Genomic DNA, 21803 nt, shown 5'->3' with positions numbered 1-21803 from the left:
TACAATTTATGAACTTCCTCCAACATTTCATTTTTTCCTTCAATTCCATTTGGATATTTCCAAGTCCGCAAACCCCACGGTACTAAGCCCAACTCGATATTTTTATGCAAATAACCGTTTTCAATCTGCAATTTCTTCAAGGAAAATAACTTTTTCTCAAAATCTCTCAAACGTTCAGTTAAGGGCTTATTAACAACCCCCCTGGGTTAGATGTCATCGCATTATGTTGATAATTATAATTGTTGACCTTCCACTGCATTGCATCTAAGTTCAATGAATTACCTGACACATTTTTGTTTCTCTGTGCTGTACTAGAAGCCCCCAAATTGGTATTCACCTCAGGAGGACTGGAACATGGCACTACAGCCACCACTCCTCTGGAAAACTTATGGCCAGGTAACAAACCTCCAGAATCTGACTCTGCCACGATGTTTGAACTGTTTAGCTGTTTGTTAACCAGTTGCTGTATTTGTATTGTGTGCTCAGCCAATTGTTGGTTAATTCTTTCCAACAACCCCAAAATGTCTGGTCCACCAACACTACTCTCCATGACAAAAAACAAATACAAACCAAAAACCAAACGAAAGAAAATGGAACCGATTATGGGTACTGGAGGACTGAAACCACCACAAAAACGAATTTGACCTAGGTGAAACCACATGGATGGGCGAAACCAACTGGATTCTTTAGTTCATTATGTGAGGAATTGTACTTTTGAGTAGTTCTGATTGAATAAGAGTGCAGAAATTTGATTTAATGTGCAAATTCTTGCCTGAATGTGAGCATGATAGAGTGGCTGTTGCTGGGGCATAACTGTTAGAAAAACATGGTGGTACTCAGAGGTAAGTAATAATAGTTAGTCAAGGTTTGGGGGATGTGCTTGTTTGTTTGGCAGGCTTGCCCTCTTTTCACACAGTGTTCCTGTCTGTGGATGTTAGATTGCTAGGTGAGCGTGTGGTCCAGTTGAAGGTTTTATGATTGGGGAATGTAGGGGGGGGGCTTTAGTTATGATCCTGAGGGTTAGACTTCTGTATGGTTGGTTGGGGGCTGCTGTTATTGGGTGGCTGTTGAGAGGCAGTTTGTTAATTTAAAGAGGCGTTTTTTTTTTTTGTTTGTTTTTTTTTTTTTTTTTTCCTCGAGGGCATCAAGGATGGGTAGGGGATTCTGACTGAGCGTTATGATATATGACACTAGGTGGATTAGGGGAAGAGATCCTAGGGTTTAGAAGGACATTGTTGGTGACTGGCTACCATCTCGTGGTCTCTTACAGCTGGACTGCACCCACCAGACTCGCAGGGAGTGTTTATTGGTTTCACCGGCTTCCAGCTTATGGTGGCTCGGGTTTGCGTTTGGGTTTCTCAGTGTCCTCAATGTAAAGGAATGTCCCTTGAGTAATATCCTTACATTTTAATATTAGTATTTACATGGGAATTAATAGTCTGTGAAAGAATTTGAAGGATCTTCATGGGAGTTAAGAGAATGGTGTAAATCAAGGTTATTTTGTCTTGATGAGGAGTTTAATTCTGAATCAGATTTTGTGTTCAGATTAATGAAATCATACAACAAATTTACCCAGATGCATCATCTTAAAAAGACTGGTATTATTTGTCATTTGACATTAGGCAACAACCATTTCTCTGTGGCAGAGGATAATGCATTAGGTAGTTTATATTATTTTATTCAGAGGGATACTTTTAGAAGTTAAGTATGTTTATTGTATTGTACTGTGTTTTACATTAAGTTAGCATTTTATGCACAGTTCTGATCAGTGACACATTGGATTTTTCTCTTAAAGATGGATGGTACATTTGGAAATATATTTATTAATTTCTAATTTCAGTACTTCTAAACATCACCAAATGTGACAAGTATTTTTGTTAAATGTGGTAGCCTTAATTTTCATACAAGGTCGGCACATTATTTGTTGAGATATTACCCATATGTAAACTATCATGTCTGCTTAATTTAGCAGTCATAATAGGAAAAGAAATGTATATGTTCTGCTATATTCTTTAGCTTTAAGTTTTAGAAAGGTAATGCTTGGAGCAGTGTGAAAACAGGTCATGGTCTTCCAGCAAGGCAGTCACATATGGAATTGCTATGTTTTCTTCCCAATAGTTAAAATGTAATGGTTTCTTTGCTCATTTTGGGTGGGGAGCATAAGGAGTGGAAGAAAAAGAAGAAAGAAAAAAAAAAAGAGGATATTGTACCTATTTTAAAGAGATCTCATTGGTATGATGGTATGAAATGGGATTTAATAACGAAATAGCATGGCTTGTTTTGTTGAGTTGCTAGAATGCAATGATGGCTGTTGAGCTGTTTTATTGCTTCTAAGTGATAGTTAGTGTGATGGCAGGATTGCTAGACAATGGGATTTTATGATACTATTTTGGTTATTTTAAGCAGTGAAATGGGGCTTGGATTAGGCATCATGGTTTGTTCTTGTTTCTGTGTGGTTTCAGATGATGCTGGGCTTTGTGTTGATTATCCAGTTGAAGGGTAATGATGGGGGAGTCATTAGAATTGTTATTGCTCTGGTATTAAGGAAAGCTCATTTGGTTATTACTGGATTGGGTTGTAAATGGGGTTGCAATTTGGTATGATGGCATGTAGTTGACTCTTCGTGTTTTTTTATAATGCCCTTGAAGTCTATGTGGAGCTGCCATTTGTCATGAAGTAAGGATTACATAGCTCATGTGCAGTGGGTATGTTAGGCTATCTTAGCATAGGTGAAGGGTCAGTGTTTTGTTTTCAGTGGATTTGGTAACTGGTTATTTTTGTTATGTGATAGGGCTTTAGGAGTTAACTATATCCACCTTGGTTAGTGGGGATGGGGTACACGGAATGATGTTTGGCCGGATGCCTTGATGGTGTTTAAATTGCTGGAAGTGTGCTGTAGAGAGGGGGAACAGCCTGATCAGGCTGGTGGGCAGAGAAGATGGGCAGGTTTGCCCTCTTCTGTTGCCCCCACTGGTGCTGGATGGTCAATTCAATAAGTTGGAAAAGGAAAGTGAGCAGTTACGCTGATTGACAAGTCCATAAGCAAGCGGAGGAAGCTGCTTATTTGGTTGATGGTATAATGCAATAAATGGTAATGAAAGTGAGCTGTTATGCTGCTTGATAAGTACCGATAAATGGTAACGGAAGTGAGCGGCTACACTGCTTCATAAATAGGTGAGTGGAGGTATGTACGCTGCTTACTGATCAGGATAAGCATGTTTATGTTGTCCTTTCCTAAGATAATGCTACATGGATGTTATTTCACCTGTATCATGTTTGGTTGAAATGAATGAATATTGAGTAACATTTATGTTTATGCAAATTTAATAAAGGTCGTCAAATGTCATTCTGTGTAATGTGTTTCTTGAAGGGGACCGGGACAATGAGTTTTCCTGACCTTTTTCTGTTTCATTATTTAGTAACTTTAGACGGTGTTCTTCGGCATTTGAAATGTAGAATTCTGTTAAGAAAAATTCTTCTGGGAGAGCAATATAATTTGTGCTGAGACAGTTAGCTGCAGTAGTCTGCTATACATCTAAGGCAAAGAAATGTGGCTGCCTTGAAGAAGAATGTTATGGATAAGAACACTGCATCCTGTAACCTATTTCCAAGCTGTGTTCTGAACTATATGAATGTTTCAAAACTGACCTTGCTGTTCATCTTCTCACAGACAGCTTTTTTATTTAAATATTGCTGTTAGGTTTAGTCACTCAAATTTATAGCATTTCTCTTCATAGGTGCATTGTGTTCTGAGTTTATAGCTAGATGTAATGACATCTTTCCTCACAAAACACCTACAAAGAGGCACATCTGACATATTTAAATCTCTGCAACTAGTCAGAGCACAGGTAGAACAGCAAGGTCAGTGAAACCACAGTTCTGAGTTAAGTTTGTAGAGCTTGTTTTCCTAAATATAAAAGCACTTTTTGTTTTACGATTCTGCATCAAAGGCAGCAAGCATCAGAAAAATAACATTTATGTACTGACAGTTTGATGTTCTGTTAGTCATAGACCATTTAGGGGGTCTATATTAGAACATCGAAAGTTTAATGGTTCGAATCACTAAAGGTCGACCTTTATTGATTGAACCATTAAAATTTCGAATGTGCATAAAAATAAATTAAAAAAAAAGAAAATCTAAAGGGTGTAGGCAGGGGGGCAAGCCCCCCTGCACCCCCCACACCCCCCACTACTTAAATATACCAACTCCGAGACCGCACAACATTGAAGTAAACAGAAATCTCCCCTTACGGAGATTTCCGTTTACCCGTTAGACGGTCTGTACTTTCTCTATTCTCGTGTTGACTATGTCGGATTCGACATTGTCGGCTTTCGAGAATATAATAGGTAACCCCATTTAGGATATGTTAAACATTAATGGTAGCATTTCTGAGTGCGAGTTTTTATAGCCATTTCAAGCCAAGTCCTCCCAGCACTCCCTCTGTCCAACCAGTGCTTTGTGTCCCTGCCCAAGTAGCTGATATACACACACACACACACACACACACACACACTGAGATATGATTAATTTATAACCACACAGACACTCCTGTGGAAGGCTGGCACAGGTTCACTAGCTGTGCCCTTTCTGTCCAAGCTATAAGGTAGTAATCCACTGCCACCAGAACCCCTATTTATCAGCTACCAATAAGGTCCTTCCCAAAGGGGTCCAATTTTACTGTGCAATATTATTATCCAGTTAGTAGGTGTGACCAGAACTTTTAAGGCTTATTGGAGTGGCTTTGTACTGTTCCACTACATCTAGAGATTAAAGTATCTGTACACAAAACAGCCACAGTTGATATATTTAAAAATATTTAATAATAAATAATAATAACACAAGAGAAATCTCCTCAATTCAACACATTGCTAGTCAAGAGTTCAGATATCACAGGAAAATGGTTAAAATAATACTGTAGAATAGTCTGATATAAATATAGAAAACAGCCAGACTATACTTACTATTTTCTATCTATTTCTAAGAGAAACGCTAAATTCTAACATCCTACTTATGTACAGAGAAAAGGCAGAGTACTGGTGAGTTGTCACTTCTGAAGACAAATGCAAAATGCTCTCTCATTCTCTCTCTCAGATCTCTAAAATTGGTAATACATCACTGCTGACTCATTTTAGATTGCATCATTCTTCTCTGGTTCCTAGGCTAACAGAAACTCAGAGTTTAACATATCTCTCATCTTGCAGCTGGCAGGAACCCACAGCAATAAAAAACAATATACATGTAAAATCTAGCAATTAACTCTGGTCTCAAAACAACAGAAGTAATTCCTTAGTCCATACATTCTGTATCCAAGCTTTGAGATCAAACAGTCATAAAATGCTTTACTTTATCAGCTTTCTTATAGCAGAGTGCATTGTGATTACATTTTTGAAGTTCAACATTTTATACAGTTTTCTTTACATTGGTGAACTAGCCTGTGGATTTTATTAATGTTTACAATGACATTGAATTATCTACAACATTCTATCTAGCTGGGCTGGCAGCCTTTCAGTTTTTCACATACTCCACCACTCTGTCTGTGAATCCAGTGCTGTGTGTCCCTGCTCCAAGTAGCTCCCCCAGAGAGAGAGAGAGAAAATTACATGGGCAAAAACACTTTTTTTTTCAGAGTGTGTAGCAAGTATAATCTGCAGACCAAGCCCAAACTAAAGTATAGGGACACAGAAGAGCAATAGGCATGCACCATTACTGTCTCTGCTTTGTTTTGTCAGAGCATGTTCTACTTTTCCAGGATTAGCTGTTAATTTTGCAGTTCTACTGGACTGAAACATGTTGATAATGTGCTCAGTTTTTATAAACTCCATTGTGTTAAGCACTACCACATCTCTACATAGAGTTTGAATAGCTTTTCTCTCTTAACTCAGTGCTTGGAAGTGACATTCAGGTAATGGGCAGGGGTAGCTAAGGTTTTGTTATAATGGCATCAATCATCCTGAAATTAAAATCGTTTTGCATCTGTGTACAATGCTGTGCAGGTCTTGTACCATCTTTGCAAGCATGAATTTTCTTGGTGGTACTGTTACAGCTCTTTCTGTCAAATGAGGCAAAAAAATCTATTGTGTCAAAATATGATAAATATAAACTGAGACAGTCATACCTGTGAGAGCCAAAAGGTACACATCACCAAAGCATTCAGTTCTGCTCTAGGCAATTCTGATTTAAAGGAGAACTCCACGCAAAAGTCAAGGTTTTCTTTCCAAAAAAGTGTTCTCCTTACCTGTAATCCAAGACTAAACACTTCACATACAGAAAAAAAATAATTTAGTAATTATGTGTGCCTTTCTTTCCTGCATCTGTCTCATCTGTTACATCACAACAGCTACTAAGAGTGGCACAGTAATTAAGTTGGGTTACTTATCCCAACGACAGAGCCATTAAGAAAAAAATGGCATTTAGACATGCCTTATCATTATCAGTCACATATTGCCAGCATCACACCTCAGACAAATAGTGTAGCCTGGAGTCTGAACAAAGGGCTTGGCTTTCATGCTTATGTCAGATGCAAATGCCTTTCCTTGTAATAAAACTCAGTGCCACAAAGAAAGAAAACAAATATGCTAATCTAACACTTCTTACTTTCTGTCAGTATGTGATTTTGCATTTTTGTACACTCTAATTTCTGAGAAAGGGCTTTTTTTTTCTGGAGTTGGGGAAAGAAGATTAACATCACTGACTTTAATTCTAGCTACAATATTTAAAACTGTGAGTGCAACACAAACCATCTCAACCCAAGTAACACCTATTAATCATAGGGGTCAGATTTCTCACACTTGAACATTAAACTGCAGTTGATACTTTGAAAAGAACAATTAACTCAGCTACATTTTCAAGCCTGTCATTCAGATATTCCTTAAAATGTTGCAACAGGGATGGCCAATCAAGAAAATCAATTGAAGCAAAGTAATTAAAAATGCAGCTTGATGCTGACAGTGAAAAGTAAGCGATCACAGCAATGTTGTCAACTGATGAGAGAGAAGGCTACAGTAAATGATCCCCTCATCTTAAGGATTTCTTTCTGTCCCTCTAACATGACATCAGGAAGGCGAAGGCATTGACTGTAAAACAAAATAATGCTAGCCATGGCAGCCTCCTTCAGATCATTTTGGGGTATAAAAAATTAGAAAATAACAGTAAACATTTACTTTGATACAGAGGTATTAGCAATGCAGAAAAGTACAAGATTTGCTGAAAAACATTTGTTTTTTTCAGTTTTTGAGTGTGGTTCTCCTTTAAGATAGTTGCTTTTTTGGTGTGTGAACCACATCTCCCCAATAAAAAGGGGCATCCTAGTCTGCATTAAAGATTCAAAGTACTGAATATGGATGCTGTTAAAGAACTTACATTTATTTCTACCATGTGTGGTATTAGGAATGAAACAAGTGCATCAAAACTTGTGGTAGCTTGTGTTGCTATGTTTACATCTTTATCCACCACTTGAATTTATTTCTCTGTTTTAGAACGTAATTGAAGTACCAATTTATAATAACGCTTTAGGAAGTGCATCGTACACTGTACTTTTCTTCATCTACACTTCAAATTATGTGTGCATACGTGTTATCCTACCTGATTATTGTAAGAAGATTCTACTAATCATCTCCAACATTTTTACTTGTGTATGCTTTGCTCTTCTAAACTAAAATTGTCCACCCGCAATAAACTTGCTTACTTATATCTTTAGCTCTATCTACGCCTAAAATATGTATTTAAAACTAATGTTGCCTAATGAAAAATGCATCCACATGTTGAACATTGCAAATAATTGTTATTAAAAAAGTGAAGTTGTCTTTTCTTTGCATGTGGTTCCTAGGTGCTGGAGGCTGGTCACCCCTAGACAGTGACAACTACCAGTGGTTGCAACTGGATCTTGGGAACAGAAAGCAAGTCACAGCTATAGCAACCCAGGGGAGGTACAGCAGTTCTGACTGGGTAACTCAGTACAGACTACTTTACAGTGACACTGGAAGAAACTGGAAACCTTACCATCAGGATGGGAACATATGGGTGAGTGTCACAGAGAAAGCAAACATGCTGTAACTGCACTATAACAGCCTGCTTTATCACTATAATGCACATTTCCAGTTTGTGTTTCCCGTCAATATGCAAGCTGTGTAAATAATGTTAATTTAGTAGGTTTAATAAATTATTTCTAAGGTATTATGTACCAACTTTCTTTATGCTATTTCAATAAGGTGTGACTATTATCTGCTTCAAGGATTAGGTTTTTGAATATCCTTGTGCATGTGCATGCTAAATGTCATAAATATGTGCTAGTAATGGCAAACTTTGTACCATGCAACAGTGTACTGAATATAGTGAACAAATCAGAGATGTACTTTTCTTTAAAGCGTACATTTGTAATGGATAGAAAAAAAGTTTATGGGAAATAAAATCATTTGTTAAAAGGAAAAATTATAGGCATCAAACAAATGTAGGAATCATTTTCGATTAGAGTACAGCCTGCAAAAGAAATTAATTCTTTGCTAAGAATTAGTAACATCTTTAAAGAATACAATTATGCTAATAGCAATTGTCCTGGTCCCCTTAAATAAACACATTACACCAAATGACGCTTGACGACCTTTATTAAAATTCCATAAACATAACTTTATTGACCAATATTTTAGTTTATTAATCACAGTATAAACATCCATATAACTATTTACTAGGGAAGCATGAACTCGCTCACCCCGACCAAATAAGCAGCATCCTGAACTTCTATTCACTTATTTACTTATCAAGCAGCGCCCCATCACTCACTTTCATTTCCACTTATTGACTTAAACATCCAACCAAATAAGCAGTGTCCTTACCTCCACTCACTTATTTTTACTTATCAAGCAGCGTCCAATCGCTCACTTTCATATCTCAGCTTATTGAACCTCCACCACCAGAGGGGGAACAGAAGAGGGAAAAGCTGGCCCTCTTCTCTGCCTACCCAAATGTATAAAATAACCACACAATCTATAATGTTCCAAAAACAGATAGGGAGGGTGAGTAGCAAGTTTACACTAAAATGTGACTCCTTACCCAGTTACACTTGTATAAAACCCATTAAGCTCCTCCCTACACATACCTCATTTCCTTCCAATCACCTACATTCCCATTTAACCCTTTCATCCCCCCCCCAACTAGGTTTTTCCCCTACCCTCTTGACTCCCATTGCTATTTCTCTTAACCCCAACCTGAAAATGGCCCTGGATGAATGTTTGTTACCAAACCTCATTTGTCCTGGCCCCCCTCAATAAACACATTATACCTAATGACGTTTGATGACCTTTACTAAAATTCCATAAACATAACTTTATTGACCAATATTTTAGTTTATTAATTACAACATAAACATCCATATAGCTGTTAACTACGGCATCGTGAACTCACTCACCCTGACCAAATAAGCAGCATCTTTATCTTCACTCGCTTATTTACTTATCAAACAGAGTCTCATCACTCACCTTCATTTCCACTTATTGACTTAAACATCCAACCAAATAAGCAGTGTCCTTACCTCCACTCACTAAGTTTTACTTATCAAGCAGCGTCCAATCGATCACTTTCATTTCCAAACTCATTCAACCTCCCAGACCAGTGGTGGAACAGAAGAGGGACAAGCCTGCCCCTCTTCTTTGCCCACTAGCCTGACCGAGCTGTTCCCCCTCCTTCATACCAAACTTCCAACAAATACCTTCCAGAACAAACAACTGTACATTAAAGATTGAGGCCAACCATCATTCAGTGTACTCCTTCCTCTCTGAACCAAACTGGATCCTTGTCATCAAAATACCAAGCCCCGTCATATAAATATCCAAAGCAGACAGTTGCCTAAACAGTTGAAATTAAACCAATGAACCTTCTCTAATGCAAAAAATAATACCCATACCCTTGTATAACCCCTGTGAAATAAATATATCTTCACTTATCCTACTACACTTGTCACTTGGTAATTATTTCCAGGTCATTACCCTGCAAATGTACCACCAAAACACTAAAGATCTAAACATTATAGGAAACAAAGTAAGCCCAACTGCATGCCATCCTACTTAGCCGCAGTATCCTTTTACTGCCCAAAGGCAGTAATAATGACCAAAATGAGATTTCCTATTCCAAAACATCAATTTACTAGTAATCACACCACTATACCCACTATCTATAAGGCAAAATGTCTAATGACCAAAATAGCATTTCCTGACCAATGAACCACCCACTTTAATGACTTCAATACATCCATAAAGCCAATACCCCCCAGATTGTAACCAAATGAACCTACATTTCCCCAACACCAGTCTTTGCAACAAAACTTACCTTGTCAATAGCCACAGTCTGCCAGTCTTCCTACTATCAACTTACCCTAACCCTTGAAACTTACAAACCACCATCCAATATTTAATAAACTCACATAACCGTGTCAGTTGTGCAACGATACTAATCAGAGCTAACTCCATCCTTGTCCCACTTTTTCTTTTTTTTTCCCCTTATATCTGGTAATTCAGGCAAACTATGGCCTACATCCACTAGCAACCCCAAAAATGCAGTGCCTTCACACTCCTGCAAGTTCATGCTAAAATGTGATTCCTTACCCCGCTACACTTGCATAAAACCCATTAATCCCCTTCCTACACTTACCTCATTTTTTCCCAATCAACATACATTCCCATTTAACCCTTTCACCCCCCAACTAGGTTTCTTTCCCCTACTCTCTTGAATCCCAATACTATTTATCCTAACCTCAACATGAAGATGTCCCTGGACAAATTGATTTGTTACTATACCTCATATATTGAATGTAAGTTATAGGCTGAGAATGTGACAGTTCATTGCAGCTGAGAGTATGCAAATATGTCATGTAAAAAAATATAACATAGAGTTGTAAAATTATGAATTGACATGTAGTCATAGTCTTTGATTTTATGAATCCAGTTTTAAAGATAAACCAAGAGTACAATTTCATTGTGTTTTCTAAATTGTGCCTTATCTAACTTAATAATCAATGAGATAATTTATTTAAAATCACAGGATGAATTTCTTATAAATGAGTAACATATAATTTTGGTTATCATTGGCATTTCTTCATAATACCATTAATAAAAGTAAAGTACCAGCTAGAATCCAGTTGTGTATAATTACTGCTTAAGCTGATGGAATACATAAATGTTTCATTTGTATACATGCCAAAATGTAGAGGCATATCATTTTGTAGTTATAGTTAATATTCTAGTAAATGTTTATGTTGTTTCTGTAAGAAAGTCGATTTGCTGAAGTTTATTGATATACCAAGAAAATCTTAGTAATGCACTCTTTATGTGGCAATGCATGAAAATAAAATTGTCTGCCCTAGAAACTTCAAGTAAAAGACTTGCTATTTAACGTATATGGTATGCATTAAAGGAGCTGCAGAACTTCCAAAGATGGTATTGTTTCTTATTTGCTGGAAGTTAAGAAAGCTATAGATATTATCTTTCTAAGATCATTTGAAGAAAATGTAACTATCAAGCAAGTATTGCTGCTATGCTGGTACAGTGGGAATATAGTATTAAAATTTGAATTATCCTGATGATAGCTACACAGACTGAGAATAAATGATATCCAGTATGTTAGATACAAACCAGGGATTTTTTCTTACAGCATTATTTCATTTCTTCTGCAGCTAAAGCAGATTAATTTAAACTTACTTCCTGGACACACTTTTCAACAACATGCAATATTTAACTACACGTAATTATGGATTTAGAATGCAAGGCTGAAAATAAATATTCTGTGGCACATTTGGTTTGAGTCAAAGAATTTCTTCTCTTGGAGCTTTGGTACATTTTATCTGCAGCTCAAGCAAATTAATTTAAAACTTAATGTTTTGGTTATACTTTTAAAGAGAGTGTCCTTTTTAACTGTGCAGCACACACAATTATTATGATTGGTAATTGCAAACTTAGGATACTAATTTAAAAAGGCACAAAGGATAAATTAAGTAAACATTCATATAAACTTTAATATATGATCTTAGTTTGTATGTCTATTTTCAAAACTGTCTTTGAAATTCGTTTACAGTTTTCGGAAAAATAATTAAGAGACTAACTAGACAGCAAGATAAACATACGTTACTTGATTACTGTGCATTTTAATGGCTACTAAAAGATTCTTTGTGAAGTTTAATATCAGATATTATAATTCCATACACATCTGATGAGGTAGTATGCCTATTGTTAGTGAGGGATGTTATCCTTTTGTTCCCTTTTGACAGTTACACTAGCACACACATACACACACACACACACACACACACACACACACACACACACACACACACACACACACACACACACACACAGACACAGACACACACATACACACACATACACAGACTGTTGTCGTCCCTCTTCGCTGTTGACACTGTGACCATTCCAATGCCTCATCCATTGCCAGGTGCAACAGCTCCTTCTGCTATCATCCATGCACTTTCTACAACTCAGAACTGAGGCCTGCTTGGGTCCTAAGAGTGTTGAAGGAATGGGGTATCATATCAGTGACGGCTTCTACCAGTAAGGGATTCTTTTTTGTTTCCTTTTGTTGTTATGTAATTATCTACTCTCATATCTCCCAATCCACTACATTTGTGCAATCCATCTGAGGGCCCCCCCATGGACCACGCCTGTCTTCAGGGAGCATATAGATGAATGCCCTCCCCAGGAAAGACATGCTCATTCCTCCCTGCCAGCACCTCAGATGGCCAAACTATTTGAGCCCAGATCTCATATGCTGGAGTTAAGGTTTTATCTCTTTATGCCATGGCACTGTAATTGAGCCCAGATCTCATATGCTGGAGATAAGGTTGTATCTGTATATGGCATGGCACTGTAATCGAGCCCAGCTCTCATATGCTGGAGTTAAGGGTTTATCTCTATATGTCATGGCACTGTAATCAAGCCCAGATCTCATATGCTGGAGTTAAGATTTTATCTCTATATGCCATGGCACTGTAATCAAACCCAGATCTCATATGCTGGAGTTAAGGTTTTATCTCTATATGCCATGGCACTGTAACTGAGCCCAGCTCTCATATGCTGGAGTTAAGGTTTTATCTCTATACGCTATGGCACTGTAATAGAGCCCAGATCTCATATGCTGGAGTTTAGGTTTTATCTCTATATGCTATGGCACTGTAATAGAGCCCAGATCTCAAATTCTGGAATTAAGGTTTTATCTCTATATGCCATGGCACTGTAATCGAGCCCAGCTCTCGTATGCTGGAGTTAAGGTTTTATCTCTATATGCCATGGCACTGTAATCGAGCCCAGATCTAATATGCTGGAGTTAAGGTTTTATCTCTGTATGTTATGGCACTGTAATCGAGCCCAGATCTCATATGCTGGAGTTAAGGTTTTATCTCTATATGCCATGGCACTGTAATTGATCACAGATCTCATATGCTGGAGTTAAGGTTTTATCTCTATATGCCATGGCACTGTAATTGAGCCCAGATCTCATATGCTGGAGATAAGGTTTTTATCTCTATATACCATGGCACTGTAATCGAGCCCAGCCCTCATATGCTGGAGATAAGGTTTTATCTCTATATGCCATGGCACTTTAATCGAGCCCAGATCTCGTACGCTGGAGAGATGGTTTTATCTCTATATGTCATGGCACTGTAATCGATCCCAGATCTCATATCCTGGAAAGGTTTCATCTCTATATGCCATGGCACTGTAATCAAGCCCAGATCTCATATCCTGGAGTTAAGGTTTTATCTCTATATGCCATGGCACTGTAATCAAGTCCATATCTCAGATGCTGGAGTTAAGGTTTTATCTCTATATGCCATGGCACTGTAATTGAGCCCAGATCTCATATGCTGGAGATAAGGTTTTCATCTCTATATGCCATGGCACTGTAATTGAGCCCAGCTCTCATATGCTGGAGTTAAGATGTTATCTTTATATGCCAAGCCACTGTAATCGAGGCCAGCTCTCATATGCTGGAGTTAAGATTTTATCTCTATATGCTATGGCACTGTAATCGAGTCCAGATCTCATATGCTGGAGTTAAGGTTTTATCTCTATATGCCAGGGCACAGTAATCAAGCCCAGATCTCATAATGTGAAGTTAAGGTTTTATCTCTATATGCCAAGGCACTGTAATCAAGCCCAGATCTCATATGCTGGAGTTATGGTTTTATCTCTGTATGTCATGGCACTGTAATCGAGCCCAGAGCTCATATGCTGGAGTTAAGGTTTTATCCCTATATGTCATGGCACTGTAACTGAGCCAAGATTTCATATGCTGGAGTTAAGGTTTTATCTCTATATTCCATGGCACTGTAATCAAGCACAGATCTCATATGCTGTAGTTTAGGTTTTATCTCTGTATGCCATGGCACTGTAATTGAGCCCAGATCTCATATGCTGGAGTTAAGGTTTTATCTCTATATGCCATGGCACTGTCATCAAGCCCAGCTCTCATATGTTCAGTTAAGGTTTTATCTCTATATGCCATGGCACTGTAGTCAAGCCCAGCTCTCATATGCTGGAGTTAAGGTTTTATCTCTGTATGCCATGGCACTGTAATGGAGCCCAGATCTCATATGCTGGAGTTAAGGTTTTATCTATATATGCCATGGCACTGTAATCGAAGCCAGATCTCATATGCTGGAGTTAAGGTTTTATCTCTATATGCCATGGCACTGTAATCTAGCCCAGATATCATATGCTGGAGTTAAGGTTGTATCTCTATATGCTGTGACACAGTAATCGAGCCCAGATCTCTTATTCTGGAGTTAAGGTTTTATCTCTATATGCCGTGGCACTCTAATCAAGCCCAGATCTCATATGCTGGAGTTAAGGTTTTATCTCTATATGCCATGGCACTGTAATCAAGCCCAGATCTCATATGCTGGAGTTAAGGTTTTATCTCTATATGCCATGGCACTGTAATCAAGCCCAGATCTCATATGTTGTAGTTAAGGTTTTATCTCTATATGTCGTGGCACTCTAATCAAGCCCAGATCTCATATGCTGGAGTTAAGGTTTTATCTCTATATGCCATGGCACTGTAATCGAGCCCAGATCTCATATGCTGGAGTTAAGGTTTTATCTCTATATGCCATGGCACTGTAATCAAGCCCAGATCTCATATGCTGGAGTTAAGGTTTTATCTCTGTATGCCATGGCACTGTAATCGAGCCCAGATCTCATATGCTGGAGTTAAGGTTTTATCTCTATATGCCATGGCACTGTAATCAAACCCAGATCTCATATGCTGGAGTTAAAGTTTTATCTCTATATGCCATGGCACTGTCATCAAGCCCAGATCTCATATGCTGGAGTTAAGGTTTTATCTCTATATGCCATGGCACTGTAATCGAGCCCAGATCTCATATGCTGGAGTTAAGGTTTTATCTCTATATGCCATGGCACTGTAATCGAGCCCAGATCTCATATGCTGGAGTTAAGGTTTTATCTCTATATGCCGTGACACTGGCCACATTATTTACTGCTGAGTGTAATGCCAGGATGAAAATCAACACTCCAAATCAGTGTCCCTCAGAGGGAGAGTTTATGTACTGCGATCCTTTTCACAGGAGATATCAAAATGTAGTACAGCACTGACAGGTGGTTGGATGGATGGCCTGCGCTCATGCGCTTGCTGAACTCATTTAGTCTTAGAGAAGGAGAATCTGAGTAATTAAAAAAAGCCCTCAGATCATTCTGTTTGTTTCCTATAGTATGCACGAAAGCTGCAGATATTGACTGAAAGTTTGAGCTCATGGCTACCAGACATTGAAATGGTATATTTCAAGACACTCAGTGGACTTATTGTGTAACATTGTCTAGGAACTTTCTGTGGTGTGGAAACGGGATGTCCAATGAGAGGTGAATGACACAGCAATCAACCAATAAGGCACCAACCCCAGGTTAGCCAGAAATTCATTGTCTACCACAATGGGAGGAAAGCCAGTGAATTTGTTATTTTGTCAGTCCCTGTAAACAGCTCAAAATGTCAGTGAAAGACACACACACACACACACACACACACACACACACACACACACACACACACACACACACACACACACACACACACACACACACACACACACACACACACACAAACATGAAGCAAGTGCATTGGCATTGGTAAGGGAGCATGCAGGTATCTGCATTATTCATGTTTATTGTAAAGTAGGGCAAAGAGCAGATGGTCTTAGAAGCTGTAATCTAACATGTTTCTTAGCTGTCCATTTTTGGCCTTGTTCAAATGTTATTTAAAGACTAAAGTATTAATTTCAAGTTATAAGGTTACATCACATGTAACAGTAACCTTCTTTTGACATAACCGAGCATGATGCAGGTACTATTTTTATGTTTTATTCCCTCTGCAAACATACTTATATAAATAATTCATTGGATTGAAATGCTGTTTAGGTCCACTGAATATGAATTAAGAGTGTTAGAAATGACCACATAGCCCTACTGCTTCAGATTCCCAGCTACTCTGTTCTGCAAATATTTCCATTTAGCAGAGGCATTGTCACAGTATTTATCTTGCAATTACTTAAACTAATAGGGATGTATTATGACAGAATATCACTGTTTTAAATGTCATATATTAAATGACTCAGTTAAACTCATTTTATAATGTACATTCTGTTGATATTGCCAAAAGCCCTCTCATTTTTAGCATTGTTTTTTTATTGTTCCATTTTACAATGTAATATTAAGCAGATTCATTACATTTAAGAAATGATACATTTCTAGTTCTGATTATGTATGCTACCAAAGCATTATTAAAATATCACTGTTTGGTATCACATGTATTGCATTTATAAATTTTATTATGATTCTAAATATAGTTATATAAAGCATTATAACAGCACAGAGTAGCTGAATATGCAGCATGGTATTTTTCAGAGAAGAGGTCAGCAGATATGCACAGCTGTAGAACACAGCTCTGAGGGGTAGAAGCTCAGTAATTCCATTATTACAAACTAGGGAACTTACCATCCCATGTCATGAATAATAGAATAAGTTTAAAAAACTTTTCTCAGCCTCTTAAATGGTCTCTTTCTTACATATTTCCCATATATATAGGAGATTATGTATTATATGCATGATTGCACTGTATTTTAAGCATATCTTAGCTCACATTTTGTATATAGATAGATATAGATATAAATATAGATGTATTTTTCGCTCTCAATGCAGACTAACTGGATCTTTTAATCTTAGTACTGCATCCTAGCATTATATTCTACATTTTGCTATTTACTCTTTTTGTGTCTAATATTGTACCTAACTATATACCTAACTCATACCTCATTAATATGTCCTTAACACTGATTTCATTTCCTTTGAAAATAGAACAAATAACGTACACTCTCTCACACTCTGTTAAACAGTCGTATACTTTAATTCACTTTTTCCTCCAAAATAAATTAACTTATTGCTTCTGTCTTAATTCTTCTCAGTAGTACTTCACTATTAATATATTTGTTCTTTTTTTCTCTTTTCCTATCTGTTCAATCCTACAAGTTTTAAACAAGTTATTTCCGCTTTACTTGTTATGTTAATGTTGAAAATCAAAAATAATTATTTTTAGATCTTTTGTATATAACTTTTGTGCTCTATGTTATCGTCTGTATTTTCCTCATTTTGTATTTTTTTTCATTTGTACACTGCATGTATGTCTGTTATGATATCTTGTTAATATTTCTTGTATAGTTACATATTATATTTTTTATGGAGCTTTTCTCCTCAGGTCTCCACTGAAAATGGGTCATGTGGCCCAGCTGGCCTAACCCAGTCAGCAAAAGACAAATAAAATAAAATAAATACAATAATTGTGGATTAGAAAGACGATGGTGTATTTTATGTTCTTAGAGCCCAGGTTATGGCTGAAAAGGGGCCAATAGACCATTCCACTTATTCTGTGAACAAATAGAAAGACTGTTAAGTGAGTAAATAAATATTAAAATAGAGGGGATGAGGAGGGGGGTGTACAGAGCTAAGGCCAGCAGAAGCATACTACTAGAAGTTAATAATCTCTTTATATTCACCAATGATCCACTGGAGAAGGACCTATAGAAATAACTTTAGCACTGTACCTCTTAAAAGTGAAATTATTTGTAAACACCAATACCTATTGACAAAAACATTTTCTCAATGACAGAGGGAGAGTGGTTCAAATGTAGCATTGTTGACACACAGTGCTTTCTTCCCTTGTTTTGCATCCAGTTGAGGTGCTTTTTCTGTGGAGCCTGCACTGCCAGACCATGGATAAGTTTCCAGTTCCATATCATTTGGTCCAAGTTACACTTGAATTGGGTTAGGCAAGAACTCTGCTTCATATGGAAAGGGCACATTGACACAAATATCCTCCAAAAACCCCACATTGACACAAATATCCTCCCAGAATACCTCATTAACATAAATATCCTCTCAGAATCCCCCATTGACACAGACTAATCCTTGATGCCAAAGCCAATGTCTAAATCTCAATGGCAAGAAATGCAAAGTAGTATAGTTTGTGAAGATAGCTGTCTCTAGAAATTACCACACTGACAATATAGCCCAGAGAGTAGACCCAGTGTTCAGGAATTTGAGAACACACTTTGCATTTCTTGCCATTGAGTTTTAGGCAGTGGCTTTGGCATCATGGATTACTCTGTGTCAGTGGGGGATTCTGGGAAGATATTTATGTTAATGAGGGATTCTGGGAGGATATTTGTGTCAATGGGGGGGGGGGGTTGGAGGATATTTGTGTCAATGGGGGATTCTGGGATGATATTTGTGTCAATGGGGGATTCTGGGAGGATATTTGTGTCAATAGGGGATTCTATGACTGTGTCTAGTTTGCAGTCATCTTCATGCTGACCTTGAATTCAGAGAAGTACATGGTAAAACAGAGTAGTCCCAGCACTGAGCCTTGAGGGGCTCCACTATCAGCCATCCTCTTTGTGGATGCAGACTCCCCTATTCTAATTTCTTGGGTTTTATCACTGAAACAGCTGTTTGTTTACAATGACCAAGTGGAATATTGTGTCAAATACTTTGACCAGGTAAAGTTAGGCAGTATGCACTATTTTCCCTCATCCATTGTTTTGGTGACCTTCTTGAAGAAGTCCACCAGGCTGAGTAGGCATGACCTGCCCTTATCAGACCCAAATGGGGATGGATCCAATGTCTGAAGGTTTCCTGTATCATTGTTTATCATTTCCATAGTATTTTTGCTATGGCTTTGCATATCTAGTCAGACTTATGGGTCTGTAGTTACCTAGCCAGTAGATGGCCCACCATTATGCAGAGATATGTCAGTTGCAGTCCTCCATGTATTGTGATTAAATAGTGGTGCTGATAGGTCATACCTCTGCCATTAAGGAGGCATTCTGGGATATTGTCAGGGCCTATTAATACAGTGCAGTGTTTTTAACCTTGGGGAATGCATTGAGAACCCGTTCCCTAGTGATAGTTATGGGAGTTATGTTTAGTGGGTATTTCCTGAGGGGTGTGTGGAGGAAGGGTGGTGTCAAATTGAAACTAAATTTGTCAGCCAGTAGATTTGCTATATCAGTTGATTTAGTTTTTAGAGACTTGAACTCCATATGGTCAAGACCATATGATAGAGTTTTTGAAAACTAAAAGCTAGTGAATGGAGATCGTGGTACAGCAAGGATCAGGAAATTGTTGCAGCTCCTCACTGTAGTGTGATCTCGGAGTTGTTGTATATAATTTGCAGGGGGCGTGGGGGTTGCAGGGGTCTTGCCCCCCTGCAAAAATGTAAAAAAAAGGTAGATTCTGTGTCTTTTTTTATGTTTGAGTTTCACAAGCTTGATCATGTGGTCTCTTTGATTTTTTTTTGAGTTTCCGAAAACTCAATCATCTGACATAGACCCCTCTAGCACAATATAGCTGGCAACATTTATCCTTAGTTCAGCACATTTTTGTTTACTCCCATTAAGGTTGTGAGCGTGTTATACTGTTTGACCAGACTTGAGCTGGGATTATTTTTTTTATATAAATAGACAGCTCCACATGTTCCTTATCCCTTCCTGTGCTGCGAGTTGTCTAAATATGTGGAAGAAATTCTAGCCCTGTGCTGCTGAGGTGCTCTCCTTGGATTTAAACCATGTCTCACTAACTGCACAGCTGTCTGCATTCCCCAGGTTGAGGAGAGCTTGCAAGGAGTGGAGTTTCCTGTTTAGATTCTTGATATTGAGCATTAACACCTTTAGATTTTCTTTGCTTGGTTTTGCTGTGTTGGAAGGTTAATCAGGATGGCAATGCCTAAAAAGGCACTATGAGGTTAACTCGTTTTTAGCTAATATTCAAAAGCCTAGAGGGGACAGGTCCATGCCATCCCTAGCAAATCTGCATGGTATTTCAACCATATCCTCCCTGGCTGACAAGTATCATAACCTCTTTGAATGACACCAAAAACTAAGTCAGTTATTAAAGTCAATTATCTTCAGTTCATATTGTGGCATCATCCTTGGAAAATGGTAAAATGCTGCCAGTCCAAGAGCTCCATAATGTCTTTATTCATATAGTCTAGAGAGGTATGTCTCAGGTGTTTACACTGAGATGGATAATAGCTGACTCATACTGGTACTTGTGGTTCAACAACCTGAGTTGCGTAATCTGGTAGATATTTGCTTCTGACATCAAGTGACCATGACTTATGCAACCTGGTGAGTAGGATATTTATGTATCTCACAATGGAGTGTCCTATAACCAAAATATTACTTTGTATGGGTGGTTTGCTGTATGGGCTTAAAAGATGAGATGCCATGAGATGTGGGTGTTAGTTGGTAGAGTGCTTTTGAGTTGCTGAGGATACTTATTGTAAGTGCAGTGCCTGTGAGGCCTTTGAGGATTCAGTAGATTACATATAAGAGGCTCAACATATGCATATCTATGTGTTTGGTTGGTTTGGTGAGGTAGGTATAGTGTGTGTGTGTGTGTGTGTGTGTGTGTGTGTGTGTGTGTGTGTGTGTGTGTGTGTGTGTGTGTGTGTGTGTGTGTGTGTGTGTGTGTGTGTGTGTGTGTGTGTGTGTGTGTGTGTGTGTGCGTGTGTGTCTGTTTGTGTGTGTGTGCTACTATCTATCTGGTATTATAATTGCTTGCAAGTGAGAGCCTTACCTCCAGTGATCCATTTGACCACAGCAGCTGGATGCAACACAAAGCTAAGCTGCACAATAGCCCTGAAGAGGTTCCCAACAAAACTACAACCAGACCGGTCAGTGAGGACCCATGCACACTGTTGTATCAGAAACTAGTATAAAGTAATGTTCCTCTGCTGCTTTTGTCATCAGGTGCCAAAATAGATGCAATAATCCCAAGCCAATTCCCGTGAAGCAATTCCTAGACTCACTATTGATTAGTAGCTTAATCCACAATGTTTCAGATTTTTTTTTTTCAAATAGAACTTTTATTGATTTTCAATACAGAAAGCTTCAAGTTTCAGATTTTAAAAGTAAGATGAAAACAGAAGATTAATTCTCTGAAATTTGCAGTGTGAGTAAGTAGTGAGTGGGATGATATGAAGTGGACAATAACTCCAGTTTTATGAGTCAAGGAGAGGGCCATGCCAGTTGATCTCTCAGTGCCAAGCAGAATGGGCAGACAAGATGAGACTGGGATGAGCTTCTAGAGTCAAACTTATAGTAGGAGTGGTCATCTCAAAAGCCACCAAATTTAAAAGTGCAACAGGGATGGGGCAGGCAAATATTATTTTCTTAGATCCACCCACTAATTAGATAGATTGGATTCTTTCTCAGTTAGTGAAGAGAAAAAGAATT

At 38.1% G+C, this 21803-nt stretch overlaps 1 protein-coding gene across 1 annotated transcript in view; it reads left to right on the top strand.

Moving 5' to 3' along the window:
* Positions 1–21803, top strand: part of CNTNAP2 (contactin associated protein 2) — a 7772136-nt gene that overhangs the window by 745484 nt on the left and 7004849 nt on the right. The window contains exon 2 of the mRNA XM_044064985.1: positions 7827–8020. Coding sequence (XP_043920920.1) covers positions 7827–8020 — 194 coding nt within the window. The remainder of the gene's footprint in view (positions 1–7826; positions 8021–21803) is intronic.

The sequence above is a fragment of the Protopterus annectens genome, chromosome 3.part0 (assembly GCF_019279795.1).
Source record: "Protopterus annectens isolate FY-2018-M chromosome 3.part0, PAN1.0, whole genome shotgun sequence".
In the NCBI taxonomy this organism is placed as follows: Eukaryota; Metazoa; Chordata; order Ceratodontiformes; family Protopteridae; genus Protopterus; species Protopterus annectens.
The sequence above is the reverse complement of the archived record's forward strand: the minus strand, read 5'-3'. Positions and strand labels throughout refer to the sequence as shown.